A 24,294-nucleotide genomic window follows, 5' to 3' on the forward strand; every position below is an offset into this window, starting at 1 on the left:
TACACACACACACACACGCATGCACACAGAAGCAAATATTAGGACAAAATTCGAGGTTTCACAGAGATTAACAGAGCGGATAATAAAATAGTCTCAACCGCTTTTAATGGTGTCCATAATTCCATTATAATTCCATTGAATCACATGGCCAGGATGATACTAAAACAGAGTACTTGCACATGCATGATACTAATAAGTTATCAAAGTGCATACCGCATTCTTCTCTGATCCCTGAACTGTACCGGCCAAACTACTCACACATCTGCTAATCTGTCAGCCTGTCTCACTGACTAAATACATAGAACGTATCGTTTACCTTTTACTCCCCTCTGTTGTGTGGTGTAGCCTATTACACAGACTTGACTTAGCCACAAGCAAAGAGGGAGCTTACAGTGCACTTCAGAGTGTGCTCCTTTTAAATATGATCCCCTGGTGGCTCTGTCACAGCAACCTTGGTTACGGGCTGACTGTAGCCTGTAGCCACCACAGGCATCATTAGTCCTGTGTGAAACCACACACTGAAATGCATTCTTCATCTGCCGGTCTACAGCCTTCTGCCTGCCTGCTTCAACATCGAGGCTGGAATTGTGCTCTGATGGCACAGTGCTGTAAGTGAGTCAAACAGTACGGCAGAGATGCATTCAAAGATACTTCAAAATGTACTACAGTTCAGTAAACATTGATTCATCAGTAAAAGTCGGTGAGATACTGGTTTGCAAAAATAGAATAGCAGAAATGATATAATGCATAGATTAAAATGACTGTCAATCTAATCCTCACAGAAAAATGTCCATGCACTCTTTACAGGGCTGCTTTCATATACCTCGCTGTCAGGAAAAATATATAATTCAAATTGGAAATTGATCCCATTGTTCAACTGAAGAATTGAAAGCTGAATTTGTGTGTCTGTTTCCCGTTCTACACTGCCCTCTAATGGAAATCATCATTTTTACAAGAAAGAAGCTGATATTATTCTCTGAATGGTGCTTCAAATTTCAGCCATATTTGAGATGGCTAACTGAACACAATAACATCTATTGCAAACTATATCTCCAGTTTGTTCCGGTATAACTACAACATTTAAAATAATTAAGTGACTGGTTATGCAAGATGAAGCTTTTGAAACTTTAAATGTATTTATGAAAAATTTAAATACATTTCAACACTGTCGTTGTAGGTGAATCTTAAATGAAGAAAAACTAATGACTCACAAACAATTTCAAGCCTTTTTCCTGGATGTTGAACAAAGCATTCACTTGGCAGGAAATACAATAACCAATGAAAGGTACAAAGAGTGATTTAGCATAGGGAGGAAAACGATTCAAGTGACATATTTTTTGGGAAATAATTATTTAGAGAAACCATTCCAACAATAACTGGCAACCCAAACTGGCACCCATGGGAACATATGTTTGTAATTCCTAATGTTCAATGTTAAAGTTATTTTAGTGCCTTCTAATTTCAGACCAACATTAACTATACAGTATGATTAGTAGAACATAAGAGTAGTAGTATTGGCATAAACATATGGGTGTGATTGTCTTGTCTTGTCCCGCTGCAGTATAGTTAGAATCTATTTCACTGTGCTGCCGGAATGCAGAATGCGTTGTTACCGCCGTTCTAAAACTGAGGGCCCACTAGGGGGGTAGACTGAGGCCTCTACACTAACTCGCATAACACCGCCACTCCCTTAAACCTCCACTTTATTCTTTCACATGAATTCAATTAGAACACAGACTGGACAGTTGGACAAAGCAGAACAGAAGCAGATATAAAATCAAAACATGAAAGCTCTCCCTTGGGTTATAGACAGCATTTTCAAAATAAGGCACAGCTGACACACATTTCAATTGTGAAGCCGCCCCATGTGCACATGTCACGCAACTATGTACAGGTTTCCTCAGCTGTGGTTCATTGTTGACATCGCATCTTGCTTACTGTTGTATTTCACAAAGCAGGATAAAGGAGTTAGCTTGCTTACTGTGATAAACAGTCAGAAATAATAGTTGGTTTTCACCCATATAACACAAAGAAAGCTCTTAACTGTTTCAGGAAGTACAGTGTTCAGAATGGATATAGAAGTTGTCTGGATAACACGTCAACCCTGCTTTGTAAAATATAATCCCACACTGGTCTTACTATATCACTTCATTATGCTTCAGTCTTCCTCTTTGACCTTCTCGTGGGTGAGCAGCCATTGTTTGAGATGGTTACCTTTGCCGCCCATGTACATCCCACTCTGACCACTGCTGGAGATGACGCGGTGGCAGGGGATGAGAAGAGGCACCTGAGGTGAAGAGATTAATAAAATTGCATGTTACGGCAATATTGGGGGTACAATTGGTTGAGCAAGCCTCTCCTTATGTTTCACACCACTAGTTATGAAGATAATACGTCCATGTCATAACAACGTTTAGTCAAGTGACGTGACAATTCAGGGACTGCATTCTCATGTTGACACAGACAGACACTGTGAATGTAGCATAATTGTTGATGCTTTGATAACACAGAACCACTGAGGCATCCCTGATTTGCTATATATGAAAACATGAATCTACAACATTTTCCCTTCATTTGATCATGTAAAAAAGCCACGTCAAGAGTGTCTTGGTTTGATCCTGAACGGATCCACATTGAACGTGAACTCTCAGTCTTTGGTTATAAATGATTTTTGACTCTTTAATAGTATAAAGCAAAGCAGCAATCAAAAATTAATGGGCAAAAACACCAGCAGGATGAATATTCAATGGAGACGGTGTCAACATTAAGATCTGATAACCCTGTGATCATTAAAAAGAGGAAGTCGATGGTGCGTTTACTCTTGTTGCAGATGACTGCCAGGGGGTCTGGAGTTCTTTGTAAACTAAATGACTGGTGAAGGATAAAACAAGCGAGATTACACAAGTTCATTCATTGTGGAATCCCAACAAGAATAGTGGCAATAGGGCGGGCACTTCATAACAGTTGTTTGCATTTTCAAACGTTAGCCTAGCTTACATCGAGTTGCTCTTACGCCGCCTGGATATTACCTGGATTTTGCTGTCATGATCAAATATTAAAAACATGTTATTATTAATTACATATTAGCTGGCATAGCCCTGTAATTGAACTAGATTTCACTAGTTCAGGGTTGGTTGTCACGGTTTGATGGCTGTACCTTCAGCCCTTCTCTTACTGTAGGAAATCCTATGTGTTTTAAATCGATCATTAAAACCACTCTCATGTCAACAGCAATAAAACTTTCAGACCCCAGATTAACCTTACTGACAGAGGGAAGCTTCAACGCTATGTGGATCGATACTGGGTTCCCCGGGTTTGAAGAGCAGTCTAGGTAGGGTACTCTCAAGGCCTTTGGATCAGCCTCTTCACTCGGGGAAAGAACACTAAAGCTTATCAATACTCAAATCCTGGTAAAGAAGTGCCACAGAGAGGCAAAAATCAATACTTTCCAGAGCTTTTCACAGCTGAAGCCCAAGTGTATCAGCAGTACTGACAAGTAATTGACATTGAGAGGATCTGATTCTAGATCATGAGACAAAAGGCTAGACTCTTTATTGTTTAACTGGAAGGTATTACTCTAGAATGTAATCGTGAGTAAGGGTACTTTCAGTGCATATTACAGAGTAACATAACACATAATATTGTACTTATTTGACCATACATTTAGACTTTAAAACATACATTGGTTACTTTGTAAAAACACAATGTGTGTGTCTTCACAAAACTTCTATTACTACTACTGCTGTGCAGTGCCTCCAACACATGCCCACAGCTAGCCGATTAAACTCAACTCCACGATTTACGATGGAGTTGACTGGCGACTAGTGTGGGCCGACTGGAGCTCCGATGTCACAAAAAAATGAACGACATTGTTCTGTGATATTGCGGCTATTCTTTGGGTGCTGAAATCAGTAGTTTTTGATTTAAAAAAGTAATCTTATGTGAAGTTGGAGCTCCAGTCGGCCTACACTAGTCTCCGCCCAACTCCATCGCAAATCGTGGAGTTTAGTCGACTAGCCCACAGCACTACATGGGCAGAGCTAAACGGGCTTTGATCAAAGGTTCTGATCAAAAGCAGACACAGCGTTTTCCCTCTAGCTTTTCATTTTGTACAGACTGAATAAAATCACCAGTAAAAAAGATAGAGGGTATGACTGCTTTCCTACAAGAGCCATACATTTGAACATAGCCTTTACAATAATGCAGATACTCAGAATAAAATTCATGATTGAGTTAAATTATTATTTTGAATAAATCATAATTGTATTTAAATGTAACCTTTATTTAACTAGGCAAGTCCGTTAAGAACAAAAAGAACAAATTCTTATTTACAATGACGGCCTACACCGGCCAAACAATGCTGGGCCAATTGTGAGCCACCCCATGGGACTCCCGATCATGGCTGGATGCTAAAGCTGTCTGTGCCTTACTGAAGCTGTAACAGGTATGTACTTGTACTTCATACCCATGTACTTGATACTCACTACTAAAAGAGGTATACCTTTGGTAAAACTAAAGCCAACTGTGGTGTGGTCCTGACTACCTATGGCTAATCTCAGAGCAGTGTACGTGTCAATCAAAGAGAGCCCTACTGACCGGGTTCCTCCTCATGGCCCCTCCCACAGCTCTCACGGCCCTGGGGTTTCCTGCCATCTCAGCCAGCCGCTTATACGACACCGTCTCTCCCACCTTCACGTCCCGCACAAGAGTCTGCAGAACCCGGCTGGTGAAGGCATCTGCAAGATAAAAGAGAAAGAGAGACAAATAGAGGGAGTGAGTTGGAGGTATAAAGGTAGAGACTGACGCTTAATCAGTCACAGTGCAGTAAAAAAAAGTGATTTTCCTGTATTTTATATACAGAATATGTCACACTATAATGTTGGAATAATACAGTGAAATTGTGAAAATTATGATAATGCCCTTTTAGCTGTTTGAAAAGACAACCTGAAATTTCAGCCTGTTTTGGTGACATCACCAGGCAGTAAATTAGTTAAAACTGCAATATGGTAGTGCGTACGGCCCAGTCCATCACTGGGGCCAAGCTTCCTGCCATCCTGGACATCTATACCAGGCGGTGTCTGAGGAAGGCCCTAAAATTTGTCAAAAAGACTCCAGCCACCCTAGTCATAAGACTGTTCGCTCTGCTACCGCATGGCAAGCGGTACCGGAGCGCCATGTCTATGTCCAAAAGACTTCTTAACAGCTTCTATCCACAAGCCATGAGAATCCTGAACAGCTAATCAAATGGCTACCCAGACTATTTGCATTGCCCCTCCCTTTTACGCTGCTGCTACTCTCTGTTAATTATCCATGCAAAGTCACTTTACCTCTACCTACATGTACATATTACCTCAATTCCCTCGACTAACCTGTGACCCCGCACATTGACTCTGTTCCGGTACCACCTGTATATAGCCTCACTACTGCTCTTTAATTATTTGTTATATATATTCTACTTTATTTATTTATTTTTTACTTCAGTTAATTTTAGTAAATACTTTCATAACACTTGTTTTTCTTAAAACTGCATTGTTGGTTAAGGACTTGTAGTAAGCATTTCACTGTAAGGTCTACGCATGTTGTATTCCACGCATGTGACAAATAAAATGTGATTTTATGTAACTTTTTGGGTGACCTGCTCAAATTCACACAGAAATGTGATTTAGAGATCTGTCATTCTCATTGAAAGCAAGTCTAAGCGGTAGATCTGTTCCATGTGCTCAATTTCTATGCTTCCTGTGCTTAAGTTTTGTTTTTGCGTATTTTACATTCAGTTTTGTACACCAGCTTCAAACAGCTAAAATTACTTTATTTTTGGGTATGGAAATAAAATGCTTCACCGAGGTTTAGATGGTGCAATGATTCTCTACACTATTCTTGCTTGTTTTGTAACATAAACTGAATTAGGCAAACTAATAGATTTTAGCAACCAGGAAATGGCAGAGCGATTTCTGAATAGTGCATCTTTAATAGACAACTAAGAAAGAGCTTTCCAAACCTTTCTGCCAATACCAGCTACAAAAGAGAAAGAGTTTTACATGAAGGAAATTATTTCTGAAGAAGGACAATCTAGGTTATATTAGATAAGGTCACAGCTACAATTATAAGGTCGCTCTTTCATTTAAAAGGATTAAGAGAGGCCAAATAGACACCAAATCTGTTCTAATTTTTTAAATAAAAATAATTTGAATGTTGCACACCATTTGTGGCAGTGGGATGACTTCGAGGTTAATAAGACTAATTTGTCCTTTTAATTGCTTTCTATTGAGAGTAGATTCATTATATCAGGCTCTCTTAAATGGTGGAATTCAGAAATTATTTGCAGTTTAAGAAGCCACATTAACAGCTTTGATTTCATTAACACTTTAGCGGTAGCATTATATTTAGCTGTACTACCAGACTACTCTGATTACTTACAGTAGAAATGCAATATATTCAAATCTGATCTATTTTTACTCTGAACATTGACTAGCTGTGTACAATTGAACCGTACCTTTGTAAAGTGAAATAGTGAACAGCTTAAGCTTATTGGTCCTTTAATTCATGCATCCTACACAGTCAATTAGCCATCTAGCATGCCATCTCATTCTGGTCTAAGAGAGCACATGACAAGTGATCTACAGTATGTGAAATCACTCTAAATTGGCATTGTGTGAAAACATGTAACCCCCCCAGTATCTCTTCTACAGAGCGAACATCCTTCACTCCCTAGGCTCTCACCTTATAGTCACTCTCCGCTACACAAAGCCACGCCAACAAGGCAATTTGCCTAAACTGGGGGGAATAAGTGTAACACCTGAAGGGGATATATTTGATTGATGCGTACCCATGTGAGTTCTTTGTCTTCAACGAGGCCCGTAGGTACTGTTTAATAATTTTTCAGGTAATAATCACGCTGTCAACGAGCTGATGGGTTCTTACGAAGGCAGACTTCATGTAAAGAGGAGAGAGGAAGCTTTATCCTCAATTTTTAAATAGATTATTCTTGCTTGTAAATGATGGATTCGCGTGCATGGCGTGTGTGTTACATATTGATACCGCTGTGACTCTGGTGGCTAAACAGCACCACTTCCTGACTACAGATACAAATCAGTGTTTATGTACACATTATCGACAAACAACTAGTCAATGTCAAATTGACAGACTCTACATCATGTCCAAGGCTATGTTAACTTGCACTATATGTCTTAAGTGAGTCTACACCCCCAGTTTCTTGGTCAAACAAGAAAAAGGTTTATACTGGTTCCACAGACATAAACCTACACATCTAGAGGTTAAACAACTCCGGCCTCAACAGTGTTGGAGAGTTTCATGAGGGTCAACTCAGGTGACCAGCAATGATTTGAGAGCGGTCCCTTAGCCCCATACTTCATAAAGGGCTTAATATGGTGTGTCTGGGGTCAAGACCCTGTTTAGATTGGGTCACACCGATGTCAATTGTTTAAATAAAAGTTGAGGGGCACCACTTACACCTTTACAGACTTCCCATAATGATGTCACAGGTCATTACCTACCATAAGTGCAGGTGACAGGGACATTGGAGAGGCCAGGTTGGCTGCGACTAAAATCGATGGGTAGGAATGGATTATATGATTTTAAATCTATTGACGTAATTGTTCTTTTTAAATGTAATACTGTACATAAAATAATAAATCCAGTAGTTTATTAGCCGTTCATAATGTTGTGTAGGTGACTGTGTGGAACATTTGCAGACACTACATGAGCCTAGCTAACTAACAATGAGATTTGGAGAGATCATTTTCCAGTTGCTACCCAACCCTCTGTAGTTGTGAGCATAAAGTATAATAGTGGAAATGCGGCCCCCTCATTATCCTTTGTGTCTAATGGCAGGGAGGAGAGAATTTGGCTCCTAGTCAAAGTGTCTCCTGAGTCTTAGGGGATCCATACTTTTGAAGGCTGACGGGGGTGTTCATGATTCTCTGATTATTCGATATTCTGAAAACGTTCATTTCCCTAATTCCTCTCCACATCACAGGGGCGGGTCCTGGAGAGTCTCATCTCGCGCTGCGCTGTGCACAGAGGGAGGTTCAGACTCCTGCAGGAACCCAGTCATATGGGCTTTGAAGAGGGCCCTTCCCCCCTCCCCACACGTTCCCCGTGCCGCTTACCCAGACTAAGATCCTCTCGTCTTTTACATATGGATGTATAATTAATGAAAGAATATGCATCATTCTGAGAACCTGTGGTGTCTGTGTTTGAGGAGACACACACTCACATTCTCCATCTCTTCTCGACCAACCAAAGTTTGTGTGTGATGTGGTGCATGACAGCGAGTGAAGGAAAACAAGTTCCACATCTTGTTTCATGTCACCTCAACTGGGTTGCTACTTTACGCAAAGAAGCTTAATATTAAAAGTGGTTCCATTTTATATGAACAGAGCAAATGAATGTGACAACATTGAAAAAGTAGAGGCAATGATTCCTATGTGAAGCTGTAAGTAATGTGACATTCAGCTTTTTTCACCCCAAAAAAACAAAGCCTTTATGTTGGACATGAATCATTCTAATTACAATATGCATTTCATAAATATCCTGAGGGCACTTAACAGGTTAGTATAACTAGCAATTCATTCAAACTATCCGTACCCTGCTCATAACCAGAAGAAAATTTAAAAATTCTGATGATCATCAAAAATATAGAAAGTGCATTTTCTTCCCTCAATAGACAAATACTCATGCTGCCTGCATTTAACATGTCTTCACTGACAACCGTTACAGCTATTGGACCACTGAGAGCAATTCACTCCTAGGCTACCATCTATTTACCCAACCTCAGAACAACAGAGATGTGTGTGTGTGTGTGTGTGTGTGGGTGGGGGGGGTTAACAGAGCACAATCATTTATTCAGATCAGGTACTAATGAAGAATTCCATCTATCCAGAAATTTAATTAAAACCCCAAAGACTTCAGATGAGATGCGATTTGAAAGAGCCCGGGGCGGGTACACAAGCACTTGGTGGTGGAGGGAATCACGCTGGAAGTTGATATCGTAATTGCTCCTGATGTATTTCTGCATTGCCTTTGCGGGAGCGTGGGACTCGTTGCAGTATACAGAGTCTCAATGGAGTACCTACTCATTGAAAATGCCATCACTCAAGCACTGTGTGGATCTGCATGAAATTAGACTGCAACTAAAACCTAATAGCAGGGGAAGAGTAGCACGGTTGTTGAGTACATGCAATGGAGTGGATTTGAGTGCTGTCATATTTTTTGGGTGTAGGTGCGCTTTATTTCCTCCTAAATTAAACCGCTTCGGAAAATTATCAGCTTCAATACAATAAGCATTCAGACTTAAAAGTCTAACTGACTTATATTTACATTTTCTTGGAAATGATTTTGTCCTCCAAAGTGTGTCATTTTAACAATGTCTTATGGCATTATGATACTCATTTATTCTTGCAGAAAATGCTCTAATAATTGCCTACCTATCTTCGGTCAAATGTACTGCTGCCTATAAACTATGAAATCACAGCTATTTCTTGAAAGCACACTAACTGTCCATTGTGAAGGCTCTCTTGTCCCCTGCTGTGGGTGACTGGTCAAGCCAACAATGCCCTCATTGAAACTTTACTAACATTCACATGTTCTCATTAAAAAAAGCTTCCTGTCTGAACATGTCAAGAGTGGAATTTGATCAGTTTTCAAGAATGTGCCAAGAATCATGGGAACAGCGGCCAAGACTAACACGCATGGTAAGGGCTGCCACAGATTACTGAACCAAGTTACAGCTCCGGGTTCTGTTCTCTCTCTCTGCCATAAAATACTTCATTATAACACAGTGAGCCAGAGAGTGTAAGTGAGGTAACTGACAATTAAGAGTGAAAGCCTGATTCCAGTCATGGCTCTGAAAAAGTATTTATCCATGGCGACAGACCTCCATGCAGGGTGGGGTGGTGAAAGACTGGGAGTGGGAGCCTCCCCACGGTCCACGGCTCGCTGAAGTAGGCCCGAAGCCATTCCACGCAGTGCTGCAACTCTGGGCCCATTTGCTCTTGGCCATTGCTAACAGTGACCACACAGCTTAGGGAGGCATCACCACTCCTGTGAGAGATATGAGAAGCACCCCCCCCCAAAAAGAAGATTAATAAGAGACCATTCTCAGTTAGACAGTATCATAGCATGTCATGTGTGTAATAAAAGTCCTGAATGAAAGGGCATGAATGATAGAGTAATGACAAAAGTGTTTCATTGTATGCAAACTGACAGACGTTGTTGATGTGAATGAAACAGCTGAATAGTTTGGCATTACATCAAAAGTTAAGTATTTCATGCAACTGTGTTATTGCATGTCAGTCGTCGAAAATAACAGGATTTACAATTATTCTTATGGCAGCAAGGCTCTAAAACGAGTTTAGTCCCAGTAAAAAATGGCAGCATATCAATATAAAGGGGTGCCTACAAGCAACAAACAAAACTTGGACTTGCATCTGGAAAAGCACTTTGCCTATGGTTGAGCTAGCATCACTTAACAAAGATGAGGTTGCTCTGTGATGCTGACCAGCCTCTAGGTCCGTGCAAGTGGACTGACCCATATTGGACATGTAAAGACCCTACTGGGATAGCCATTTCGTAACATGTGCATTTCAGTAAAGTAGACCCCAAGCTGTGTTGCAGCTCAACACCGCCAATTCCATTAACTGGTGTACGGACGTGTAAATAAATAATGACACCATTTAAGTGCCTTTTTGGAAGATTGGTTTATCCTGTATAGTATTAATAATACACATTTAGTTTGTTAAACACAAAGAGCATATTTTTTTCGAACCCACAATACGTAAGTCAACATGGTGTACTTTTTAACACTGCTGCAGGAAACAGTTTGTGCAAAAAAAATAAAAATAAACGAATTCAACATCCTTGGCTGAGGTTTACTAGCTAGTGTGTTATGGTGCAGTTCAGTTTTCAGAAAGCAGCATAGCCTAGGTGTTTGTGGTTGTAATGAAACTCTCAGGGGTGCTATTTTACAGTAGGTGTGAACACTGTAAAAGGTGTAAATACTCATATCAAAATACACCAAACCACAGTTGAGTTTATAGTCAAGTGCTGACAACTCAGACACCTAGCCCTGGTCCAAGCCGAGACCCAGTCAAACAATGGCTAAGGCTCATAGCAATCTCTTTCGGCATGGGTGAGCGCCCAGCCAGCCCCTACTTTTCATTGTCTCTCCCTCACCCCCTTCTCCCCCTCCCCAATCGCCGCTCCCCCCTTCTCTACTCATTTCTCCCTTCTCTGAATTTCTCTATTCCCTCTCCAGACCCCCCCCATCCCTCTCTTTCTCTCAGTGAGGATGTTCCAGCCACTGCACACTGACAGCTCAGGGATATTGTTTGTGGAAATGTTCCTGTTGGACCCGCAGGCCTTACAATCTACTGGACAGAGGCTAGAGCACCTTTGCTTAAGGCATGGGACCTTTAACCTCCACTCACACTTTAGACCTGTCACTATGGCTGTTATCCCACAGGCCTCTGCTATATACCCTCACAATGAGGGTGTATGAGTGATCCTACATTGAGATTTACATTTAGTACAAGTCAATATAATACAGTCAGCAAACATACATGTTATTGTGTAAAAGTTACAAAGTTAGTTTAGCTGAAGACATATTGGGAGAGGCTGGGCGTTTGTACTCTTTATCGTTTTTTTTTTTTTTACTTTATAGGAGGAAGATTAGAAACCATGACCTTGAAATGTGAGATCAGAGATATCCAATCAATGTCTTCAATGTTCTTCCAATTACAATAACACTCTCCCAGGAGAAATACTTGTGTCTTGAGATAAACAAAAAGAAAGCCAAATCGCATACAGCTTTTGTATACCGACCAACCCACAAATGAAGTGTTCAATTCCTGAAGGCCCTTTTAAAATCGCACAATTTTAATGTTACTTTTCCATAGTTTAGAACAGAATATTTTTAGCATCCTGTGACCTGTGTTTTCCATCGGTTATTCGTTTCCACACAGGCAAGGGTATGCGTCAGAGGACAACATATTTCCCTTGATAGTGGATTGTGAGTTGAAAGAATTTCTAATATTGTGCTCCTGTCACAATCGATTTGCAATTACCATAAATCATTGCTGTGCAGTGTGAGAGTCGTTTAGCACTCTACCTATTTTATTTGAGCTAATACAAATAATGAATTGAGCATGTATATAGTTATTAGGATGGCTATTTCATTTACCCTAGGATGAACATAAAAAAATAAATCAGGGAGCGATACCGCATCAACAAAAATATTGTTGCCATGTTTTGTCAAAACTAATTATAGGTCTTCTACAGTATGACTTATGCTATCTACTGCACAGTGTGTATCAGGGACATACTTTGGTGGGAGTATCTACTGTCATTAAAAGGAATTGCTTTCATCTAATTGTCGACATTGTTGTCAGAGTATTTTTGAAGGAGGAAAAACCTTCAGCTTTCATGCCTCCATCCTGTGAAGTGTGATCTTGCTCATCCTGTCTCGATTGGCAGCCACGTTTGGCACCACTTACCAGAGTTCTCCTTCACCAATCATGGCTAACATGGCGGGTCAGAGGATGAAACAGAAAAGGGCAAGACCGGTCCATATTTTCCTTAGCCTTACAGTAGCAGATACTTAACTCTGAGATGTTAGGACTCGAGAGAGCATGAAAACAGCCTGAAATTACTATCTAAAAAAGGAAGATCTTGATAGGCTTCAAGGCAAAGGGTGTGTTACAATTGTATGCCACTTGCTCAATGAAGCAGTTGAAATTCCGCTGGTAGCCCACTACAGTATCTAGCTACAATAGCCACAGAGACAGTGAGGTACTTCAAGCTGGCTGTAACACACGGCTTAGTAACCATGGACTCTAAGTAGACACACATTACCAGTGGCTTATTTCTTACTCTATCATCCATATACAACCCACTCAGCAATATGTATCTACATGGGACTAGTGAGCAGTTTTAAATAGTGTTTTCAGCCTCTAGTCTCCAGTGTCTTCCAAGGAGATTCTAATTACCAGAGTGGTACAGTAACAAGGCAGTGAGGGAGTAAATGTATTAAGGATCTCCTGGAATGAGGACCTTTGGAGCCACAACTGTCTATCCTGGGCTGAGAGAGAGGGACAGTGACCCTGCATGGATAGCCTCTGTCAAAATTTGACCATGTCAAGCACAAAGGCATTATGGGAATCCAGTGTCACCAAGTCCTAATTGCCGTCTGTGTTCGGAGCAAATGACTGCCTTGTTCCTCTGATTAGTGAGGAGGGTAATCTTCACCTGTGTATGCCAGCCCTGCTGAGGGCCCTTGAGTGTTAGCGCTTCGTCTTCTGTAATTTATTTTTAAATCAGTGCCCGTTCCCAGGAGTTTTGAGTGTTTTGTTGTGAACCGCTTACCATGATCCCCACCACCGCCCCCCTCACCCCTAAATCCTTGACTAAATCCTTGTTTGGTGCCGCAGGAAGATAAGCAAGAACAACACTTGGCCATAATTGACTCATACTTCTCTTCAAGATGTCAGAACACAACCATTTTCCTGCCTCAGTACACCATACACTGTACAGTGTTGAATAGCACAAATGTAGAATACGTTCAGTCTCAAAAACAAGCCACATGGCATCATGCTACCATCAAAAGTTTTCAGATAATAATAGAACATTCTGATCTAGAACGGCTTAAAAAAATACAGCTTCCCTGGGTGAAATAAATCCAACATGAATCCAAACCGGCCTAACTTGAGATCTGTGCTCCCATTTTCACACAGATCTCAAGTTAGGATTCAGCCCTGGGTGAATCTACATTCACAAATGAATGGCTGTGTTGGGTTGTTTACAGGTAGTGTGTCAACACAGGTGTTGGTTTCCACAGGAAATGACACAGGCAGCCTGATTGGGGAAAGAGTCCCAGGAGACAGAGCTATAGGCACAGAGCACAGATGGGTCCAAGGGCCACGGGGAACTGCACCTTAATGAACCTGCAGCTGAGCACTAGGCCAGATAAACAAAATACATCTACAGTACCTAAGGCCATTATAAAATCTAAATGCAAAATGATGACATAGTTTAACCAGCGTTTCCCAAACTCGGTTCTCGGGACCCCAAGGGGTGGAAGTTTTGTTTTTTGCCCTAACACTACACAGCTGATTCAAAAGCTTGATGATTAGTTGTGTAGTGCTAGGGCAAAAACCAAAACATGCACCCCTTGAGGTCTCGAGGACCGAGTCTGCGAACTAGTGTTAGTAGTATTAGTAGTGTGTTAAAACTGCTGTGACAGCTGGGGTATTAGACAGAATATAGCAGGCATGCTTAGACAGTTTGACAGTGAACATTGAGGGAGAACAGTTACAAATCAAACACTCGGCCTCATGTGGTCTATGACAATGGAGAGTATAGGTTATACTAGCTGGGGCTAAATAGACTAAAACACTGACAATATCCATTCCTCTTGTGTGTAACACAGTCTTCCTCTCTTATGCTTTACTATAACAAGTATGGTGAGCACATTCATACAAAATACTAATTACTCGTGTACTGTAAGGTTTTCTTGTCTCTTTCTCCTCTCAATGGGTGTTTCTTTTACAAGCAGGCCTGATGCTGAACAAAAGCATTTAAAAATCAGTGATTGCTTTCATCCATTTTAATTACATTCAGAAATGGCATTTCTGCCACATAATACACCCCTATTGTTTCAGAATTATCTGGCTCGGAAAGGAAAATCTACAATTTTGATGATATTCCCGAGTTAAATCGCCTCTTGAAATTGAAATATGCTGTTGAAATATAAAATAAAGACAGCCTTTCCTGCTGATATACCACAAGCTCCTTGGTTTTGTGCAGGGTGCTGCTATTATTATGCATATCCAGGTAGAAAGTTAATTAACCCAAAGCTTAAGCTAATTATGGTAGCAGAATGCTATCAACCAAATGCTTTCAGTCAGACAGCTGTCCAGAATTTCATTTGCTAATCATTTGTCTTTTGGAAGAGCATATGGTAGATTTCCCTGCTATCAGAGGCAAAACAAACAGATGAAAACAATTAGCTAAAAACAATGTGCATTGTTGAAAAATCAGACACAGATTTATACAGCTTTGTGAGAGAGGAAAAAAGCTGGATTTATGGCATAGGGAAGTATAATGACAATTTTGGTTTGAGCCACTTAGGATTTCCGGCGCATCACATGATCCATGTGTGATGGGAATTCAGATGCACAAATATATTGTTTATATCTATATGCAAATGAGACCGAGTGTTCATTGTTTATCCGTGTAGTATTAATGAGAATATCTATGGAACCATACGCGGGCCGGCCGACAGTATTTCTAACAGTTTCTGTTAGAGCACCACATTTTCTGGTTGTCCTACTGTATGTTTTTTTTTTGTTAAAGCAGGAATATATCACTTTAATACTTTACCTTTGAATTAAATCAATTATTGTATGCATTATTTTTGTCACAAAATTGCAGCATACTGGTAGCTGTTAAAGAATGATTGATATCAGTATCGCCTTGCAACATTATCAGGCAATAAAGACTACTCAAGAACTAATGCAACATGTCACACACAGGCATCTGCACTACATTTCTATTGAGGACCTCACAAGCTAAATTGCTTTTTCCAGCTCTCCCACATCTCAGTAAGGTTGACAGAAAAATTGATCAAAGCATTGTAAAATAATATGCCCACAAAATGTCTTGGGGCCAAAAGTCCAGCCTTTTTCCATTTTTCACCCTAACAAAAAAAGTAGTCTGTGTTTTTCCTCTGTATAACATGTCTCTGTTTTGGGGTGAGAAGCATCATATTTCAGATAATAGTAATCTCCTGTAAACAAAATGTGTATCATTTTTCAGTGAACAATGTTATGGCCATGTTAAAAAGGGAATGCTGGTTAACAGTGTGTTGGGTGACTTAGTCCCCAACAGGGGTTGTTGAGATATAATGAATTTGTTCATCTGACGCTGCCTTCAGGGCTGTCGTTAGACTGGTAGAGGTTTATTTCAGCAAATGTTGCCTAGCCATATCAGTTAGGAAGCAAAAGGGGCTTGAGACGTTTCTATTAGAAAAGCTGACGGTCATGGTGTGTAAGCAATGCTTCAAGTGCATTTGTGTAAGTATAATGTCATTTATCAATCACACTTTTTCAATATGGCAAATGCTTTGTTACCACTGCTGTTGTTTTGCACTGAACAATGCTAACCCTAGGCTTCAACCAAGCACACATCTTTGGTTGTCAACTCTTCTAGTGCAAAACACTCCTGGACCAAAACCAAAAATGATACACTTTTTGGAGAATTATAAATCTTGAGGAAGACTGGCTTAGGCAATTGGATTCTTGTTGCTTTGTTTTGCCATTTTGATGCTAATTGTATAGGCTACTTTACAATTAAGTTGTTGCTGACATACTCAAATAATTTATCAATGCCAGTATCTAACTGATCGTGATAGCATTCAAACATTATCCAAATTAAATCCTTACTTGTTCTTACATTTGGGAAGATACATTGCAGCCTAATAGAAACTACTCTGATGACCGACATAGTAAATTATATTAAACGCAGCATCTACTGATGCAAATCATTAAATTCATTTGCATATTCTCACTGAACCTGAACACACAAATTAAACCACATCCAGAACGAGGGGCAGAAAATGTGCTTGTGCATGGTTACAGGACATATTCGATAATCACATTCCATATTATTAATTTCTACCCTTCTGCTGATTAACAAGTATAATGTTTTTACTGCTTGATGAATTTTAGGGGATGGGAGACAGCTAGGTAGCAGACATATTGATTTAAAATATACAAGGGCATTAATATGTTTCCATAAATTACAGTTTTCCATACATTACTAAAAGGATGACTTCCTTTTTGGTGAATGTGAAAAAGCTTTAATTTCCCAAACCAATCAAGTTGATCAAATTTGAATCTGTGATACAGGGATATTTAATTTCCATCTAATCAAAACCAATTTGAAATGTAGGGCATGGACCTGAAAATTGGAATTTGTTGAAAATTAAAGAGTACATACTTATTTATGCAGATTTTAATCTGTTCCAATCATTCAAGATTGCAAATAGTCAATTTTATTGAGCAATGATTGCTCTGAAATCCCACTGTACCAGAGTGTAAAAGGGTTTTCTAGAACTGACAAATATCAGTTCTAACTAGGAAGCAAAATACATACCGGTATACAGTACAGAAAAGGCCATGTTCTCTATGCCCTTAGCTGACCCTAGCCTTCCACTCTAATACTCACCCCTGTTGGTAATAAACAGTTAGATTTCAGAAGATCTCAAATATACTGCAGGAATAATGTGCCATCAGAAATCAAATGTCAACCGCAACTATTCTAGTGCCCCTCATATTTCTAGTGTCTCCTATATTTTGCCCAACTTTCTTTGGGATATTTCTTAGGGGATCAACAAAAATGCCCCTGCTTCCAATGAGGAATAGGGAGCACTCGATCACACGGGTGGATGCTGTCTGCCTGTAAATTGCACACCTTTGTTTAGAATGTCGGTGGCTGTACAGTACAATACCTTTCTGCAGGTGGAACATCCATTAGGATCTGGATGGTGTGCACACCATTTTCACATCCGCTGATTTGGATCTTTCCCAGGGGACTTTGCAACGAGATGGTCCTCTGTCTGCACTGACTCGGACTCTTCATGTCATTGCCCTGGTAGGGAAACATATGCAATGTTGTATTCATGTAGGTGGCTAAATTTCAGAATTTGACACATTCTATATTGAAGGAATTGTTGAAAAGCAAGCAAACCACGTAAGAGTCAAATGTTCATGATTTGTACACCTACCCTTGAAACAATGTCATGATGTGACATGATCCTTACATTAAAATCCTGTATTTCTTTGTTTTATGGAGAAAAAAAACTATCTGCCCATCTAACCAATAAATCGCTCGTTTTTTCCCCGCATTTCTTTTCTATATATCATATAAATGAGAAAAACAATGCAGTATGTTCCCTTGTCTGGTGAGGGATTCCCTAGATAGCTCAACATTATTTTCAATCCATCATTTTTGGTTGATGGCCGGGATGTTTTCCTAGCATTAAATTTGTTCCTTAGGGTGCAACTCCAAGGGGATTCCGGTTTCCAGCCCTTAACAACAGTGAAAACGTGCAGCTTTTCTGACGACTGAGATGGATTTTGGCAATAACCAGACAGCACTTTATTTTTTATTTTTACTTTGAGGGAAGGAGAGATGATTGACTATGTTATATTGCGACTTTTTGAGGTATGGGGGTTATAATACATAAAGGTCACATTGATTCCAAGAAATCTCTATTTTCTATACAGGCCTGCACATCAGTTATAAAGTCTAGAAATAACAATGGGTTTACATTTCCCCATTATCATCATGCACTTGTTAAAGTAAACAGGAGGTACAGACAAAAACACAACCATGATACAATAATTTGTTGCTGTCATAATAATTTAAGTGATTTAGATCTGTTTAACTGGACCTACAGCTCAATTCCCTTCCTCTCTATCTACAGTAACCACATAATAGCTTCCAGGAAAAAGGAGAGCACGTAAACTCCTCCCTAACTATTCCAGCAACTCCCAGGTTGGGGGAGGGGAGAGGGGGGGGGTGCTATGAACTAAGACAATCAAGCTGCAATGTTGCAGAGCAGCGCCCACAATGGCAAACCAAGCATTGAAACAGCTTTGACACTGGGGTACTTTACACATATGACAAACGTACAATATTTTAATCCTAAACAAACTAGATAAGGGTATCGTAACCAAAACATTTAAATGATGAGGAATATAGAGTTCAGCTGTTTGATGTGCTGATTAGGTCTAATAGACATTTTTATAAATTTGGTGCAAATAACTGTGTATGCATTTAAGTATAGCTTACAGTATACTATGTTTATTTAGCATATTTGTACACATAATGAACAGACAAAGCCATACAACTATTCTAACAGTCTGTCAGTGGTCAGCGAGACGAGATTTGGATGGCCTCGCGAGACTAAATAATGCGCAAACTACTCTGGAATTCGCGCGCATACTGTCCCTACCCTGAACATGACCCTAACCATTTTAAATCTCAACTTCAACGTGATAGAGATGCAGATATTAGCTAGTAAATGAGGCGCGCAGCACACGTTGATATCTTCTAACAACAAAAACATTTGCAAACATGTATGGCATGTGTTGGTGTAGTAATATTGACAGTAGCCTAATATATTGTCAGGAAAATAACAAACAAGAACGTAGCCTACAACTTTTTATATAATGCCCAAATGCTTCCAAATACTTGCCTGCTCCATGTAACAATGTGTAGTTGTTTCTCTTCCTGGTTTATTCCACAACGTGTATGAGGCAGCCAATCAAAAGAGGCAAACGGCTGCATCTACTTTATCTTTACTCCGTATTTGGACAGACATGCTTCCCCCTATGCCCCACAGCAAATAATGCAGCTATACTACTAAAATCACACATGCACTATAGTATTCAGTTAATATACAATTTGTCATCCTTATGAAGGCTGTATGCCTAATCAAATTTTTAAAAGCAGGTAGGAAAAAAGATAGTTAAACAAATCTCACCCACTAGAATACTTAAATGAAAATATTTGTAACACCCACAACTTTCCTGCTGCTTCTTTTAATCCACTCATTAATCATTTATCTCCATGAGCTTGCCGCAGCTAGGTAGCCTACTCTCTACACTTTCTCTGTACTATATTTCCATACAAGTTTCCAATTGAGCTTCTGTGGGTGGCAAGCCAGGCAAGGCCCACACCCCACTCAGTGGTAAGGGTGGGAGCGGGGAGAAAACGCCACCCCTGCAGAGAACATTTTCAAATCTTTGAGGATTTCCGTGCCATCTGGACCCTCTGCCAGTCTGCCCCAGATAGCAAGGGTTGGCAGCGCTACCCGACGGTGCAATATGGCTCTCTCTAATGAACTACTAACTGTCCCCCGTTTTAATTGATGTGACATTTGAGCCATTTATCTCTGACATTTCAATGAAAGATGATTCTCAGCCTTGCCATTTACTTTTTTGTGCAATTTCTAAGTCATTTGCATTTTGCTGCTCTAAACCTGCTTTTTGTCTCTCGTTAGCTAATTAGAGGAACATGCACAATTAGACCTAATAAAAATGAACATAACCTGGTTTGATATTAGCTTGCATGAGTGATAATATAAATTACACTTTTCTTAATTCTGCATGTGATTCTGATGTAGGCTATAAGTAAGTGAGTTAGGGATTATTAGAGGCATTGCGACCTTTATTCACATAACTTCATGTAGGACAGCTTATGTTCACAGCATGGTGAGAATCAAGCTCAATTAATCACCATATGATTGCAGTAAGCAGCCCCCTCTGCTGGAAATGCTGGGCCATGATGCCATGACTTCTGGTTTAATGATAATGTGCCAACAAAAATATAGGCCTACCTTGCTCTTACAACAGTTTACATTGGAGTTTTACAATTTGAGCAAACAAAGATGTTGTAGTAACTAAAATGAGCTTTAAGAACTTTTGTTTTTTATCTGTTATATTTACTCCTGCTTTTGCCCTCACCCATTGTATTGGCTCAATGCTGTATTGAAACATCCAGGTCACATACATGATGTATTGGTTTAAGCATCACCGCAGTGGTATTCATTCAAATCAAATGAGTGGAAATATTTAACAAAACAGGAAAAACTCTGACCATGGTGGGGTCAAATGAATAATGTGTGTGTGTGTGTGTGTGTGTGTGTGTGTGTGTGTGTGTGTGTGTGTGTGTGTGTGTGTGTGTGTGTGTGTGTGTGTGTGTGTGTGTGTGTGTGTGTGTGTGTGTGTGTGTGTGTGTGTGTGTGTGTGTGTGTGTGTGTGTGTGTGTGTGTGTGTGTGAGAATGACCTGTACAGTAAAGCTTCCAGTCCCAATTGTTTTCCATCAGTGGCACACAATTTAATCTTTTTAAGATATCCTTTAAAAACACAGTTCCACTGGTGACGGCTGTTCCTTTGATTGTGAGCAGCATCAGTGTAAAGGTGTGGTGCCCTGTCTGTGTTGGCAGCAAGGCTGATCTCTTTTGTTTGAAACTCAAAGAGCTCCTTTTCCTGTTCAGTTTCCCTCACTATATTTGTTTGTGTGAGGTGTTGATGGACTTAAAGTACAGCTTCCTTTTAGTGTAGCCTATGGCACCAGATGTTTGTGAGAATAACAGGACCTTCTTCATTAACACAGAAATTGTTTATGAGCAATTTCTTCCATCCACTCCTGTACGTATGATTGTCATGGCTCTGTCCTATACTGTGTGTCTCTGTCTCGCCCTTTTCCTTTGTTCGCAGACTTCTCCTGATATTGACGTGGGAGGAGCTGCTGTTTATAATACCCAGCATGCTTGAGGAGTAGAGGAAAGTCCTGGGAGATATGAACACCATCATTCTTTCACAGGTATGTGAGTGAATTTTCATCAGGAAGAAATGCTTCCCGGGCCTCACACTGGAGTTCCTGGGCTCTGTATTGTTCGTAATGTACAGTACGTGTGAACTGTTTGTATTAAACCCATTATAGTTGAAGTACTGTATGAGAGACATATATTTTTTTGTTAGTTGTATGCTTAATTCTAATTTATTCTTTACATCCTTCTACCAAATAAGCTTGACAACTGCATTACACCCCCCCCCCCCCTCACACACAATTCTTCATACCCACTGGTGTACACTTATTCAGTGCCTCTGTACTGCTATCCCCCTTTTTCTGGAATGTTGTGGATTTTCCTATTTTACTGTTGACAGTGTTAACAACGTCTGAGCACTTTGCAAATGAAGAGGCTTGAACTCCTGACAGGCTCTGTCGCCGGCGCTGTGATACACTGGCCCGCACATGCTGCGCGGCATAATGATGACATTAGGATCCAGTGATAATATCAGGACACTCTTCAGATAAATGACTGATAAACCAGGGGTTGTACCTCTCGTATTACACGTTTGACAGAGCAGCTAATCATTGTCCAAGTGACTGCTATTACATAAATCATGAGCTCGACTTTGATGCATATTCCATCAGTGTTCCCTATTCATCACGTCATCTGGAGAAGACTGACTGGCTGCACAGGGGGACAGACATTTTAAGAGAATGTTATGTTTTCATTAGAATGTGATATGATCTATTTTACTGTTGGATTGATAATGTTTTCTGTGTCAGGCCATTTGATATGAAATTAAAAGGACATTTCCAAAATGTTCAACTTCATATTCATCATCTCCAGCACCACCGTCAACATCAACATATGTGAAAATGATGCGTTTCTATGTTTTGTAGTAAAAAATATATAGGAAGATAAGTGTTTCCAATGACATCATCAACCACTTAGTAGACCATTATTAGGCAATACCTACTCATAATTAGTTAAAATCACACGATGCACACCGATGATATCAATGGAAACACTTATCTTCCTATCTTTTTTTCTATAAAACATAGAAACACAATGTTCACATATATTGATGTTGGGTTTGGGCTGGAGATTATGAAGATTTTAGAAATGTCTCTTTAAATAGTACTGCTACATTATGTAAAGTTTGTGGCAGTGGGTGTCCTTTACCACTAATTTACAGTACCTATATGAAAGATGTATGTTGATTTTACAACATTATGAGTGGTACGTAATGAATGGTTATATCAACTGTTTCATGGTGTTTTTTTGCAGTAAAGTTTCAAAGGTGTCTGAAGATGACAAATATGTCAGATAGGGAAATAATGCACATTCTAGAATGCCCTTCAATCAGAAACAATTATTCAACAATGCCATGGTATAAGTCGGTTATATTATACAATATTGTTTAGTATCATTCAATTTAGTATCATTCAATAAGAATTTGTTATTAACTGACTTGCCTAGTTAAATATAAAAATCTATTACAACATGTAGAAAACAAAACAAAACCCCATCTTTTTAGAAGACCAAGTCCATAAAATGAGGTCTGAAGCATGAAGTAGTCTTTGATTCAGTCATGGTGTATGTTTTATTCTGCACTATTGGGGTCACAAGATGTGGGGGTGTTAATGTAATCCCCATTCTTACCCAGAGCATGGCCACACTCTCTAAGGAGCTTTATATCTGACAACTGTGTCAAATTAGAGAGACCACGACTCTCTTATAAAGAATATATCTGTCAGAGCACATTGTTCCTGGCTCTTAAAATTGTATATGAGGCTAGAAACAAAAACAATCAGTAACACCATAGTTGGACTTCAACATGATACAATCATTTTAGGCCATGTAGGCCTGTCACAGAGACAAACCACTAATCCAACAAATGTTATACATTTTTGTAGGTTTGGCTACTCTGAGGATCCAATGCATCATTTTTTTTGTTAACCACATGTGACAGGATAATATGCTGCAGCAATGCAGTTCCAATTCACTTCAATTTATAACTATAATTCTCCAATGGTTGTGGTGTCTAAACCGAATTAGTCCAGTATGATAAGTACCCATCATGTATCTCTCTGGTATCATTGCTGTCCTGCAGTCAAACATGTTAAACAACTCTTAATGTTCTCTCCAGTCCCCTATAGGTGTTTTCTATTGTCATTGTTGGTCCTATTCTAATGGGACTTCCTCTAGAGACAACATTCCCACCGACCTCAGAACAAAACAATATTTTCCATTCAAATGGTTTGACTAGTGAATATTTACAAGCATGTTTAATGTATAATAGATCGCATCTATGGATATCAGGGGCCATTTTCTGCTCAGTCAGCCTTAGCCTGATGCCCTGAGGTAATGGGTGACCCGAGCCTCATTTAGACCAAATAGCATGCACACGTATTTTAACAGTCCTTAGGGTATAGGCTACATGTTCATAACAAGTAAAGCTGCCTGTCTCTCAAATGTAAACATCTTAGCACTGTAATATGATTATATCGCTAAAGTCCCAGAAGGTGAAAGATTTAATAAAGGGGGTGGATTATATTAGAGAAAATAAAGTAATAATTTGAAATTGTTAAGAGACCCTTTGTGTCAATGGGTATATAGAGACTAGGGGACAATTTCAGTCCCTTAGGCCCGTGTTAAAAAGCAATAGCTTTTCTTTCCGTACATGCACAGCATTTTGAAATCAACATGCATTGCTACCACCAAAGGCTATAATCGTGATTAGTAATACATAACACATCTGATGCCATTATCATGTTAAGGAGAATGAATTAAGGTTGTGGAAATAATACATTTTCTGTATTGAAAACAGAACTGCAGTTTGAATATATGCGTATTACGGAAAAAGTCATGGTTTGCAACTCTGGTGCTTATACAACCACAAGGGTTTTTAATC

The 24,294-nt window shown here is 39.7% G+C and overlaps 1 protein-coding gene across 1 annotated transcript; it reads right to left on the minus strand.

Annotated features, from left to right (window-relative positions):
- Window positions 1-1,686: 1,686 nt before the first annotated feature.
- Window positions 1,687-19,367, minus strand: mgmt (O-6-methylguanine-DNA methyltransferase). The gene is made up of 5 exons (XM_071380114.1): window positions 19,277-19,367; window positions 17,525-17,664; window positions 9,896-10,062; window positions 4,597-4,736; window positions 1,687-2,287 (listed from the first exon to the last, which is right to left on the minus strand). The coding sequence occupies exons 1-5, from the start codon at window positions 19,283-19,285 to the stop codon at window positions 2,159-2,161; spliced, it is 585 nt and encodes a 194-aa protein (XP_071236215.1). The 5' UTR covers window positions 19,286-19,367; the 3' UTR covers window positions 1,687-2,158.
- Window positions 19,368-24,294: the final 4,927 nt, after the last annotated feature.

Source organism: Salvelinus alpinus, chromosome 32 (assembly GCF_045679555.1).
Source record: "Salvelinus alpinus chromosome 32, SLU_Salpinus.1, whole genome shotgun sequence".
Taxonomy (NCBI): Eukaryota; Metazoa; Chordata; class Actinopteri; order Salmoniformes; family Salmonidae; genus Salvelinus; species Salvelinus alpinus.

Coding starts and splice junctions, on each gene's coding strand:
- mgmt (XM_071380114.1), bottom strand. Junction 4,737..9,895: donor CCACCCCACCCTGCATGGAG/GTCTGTCGCCAT, acceptor TTTATCTTGCAG/ATGCCTTCACCAGCCGGGTT. Junction 2,288..4,596: donor GGGCCATGAGGAGGAACCCG/GTCAGTAGGGCT, acceptor TCTTCACCTCAG/GTGCCTCTTCTCATCCCCTG.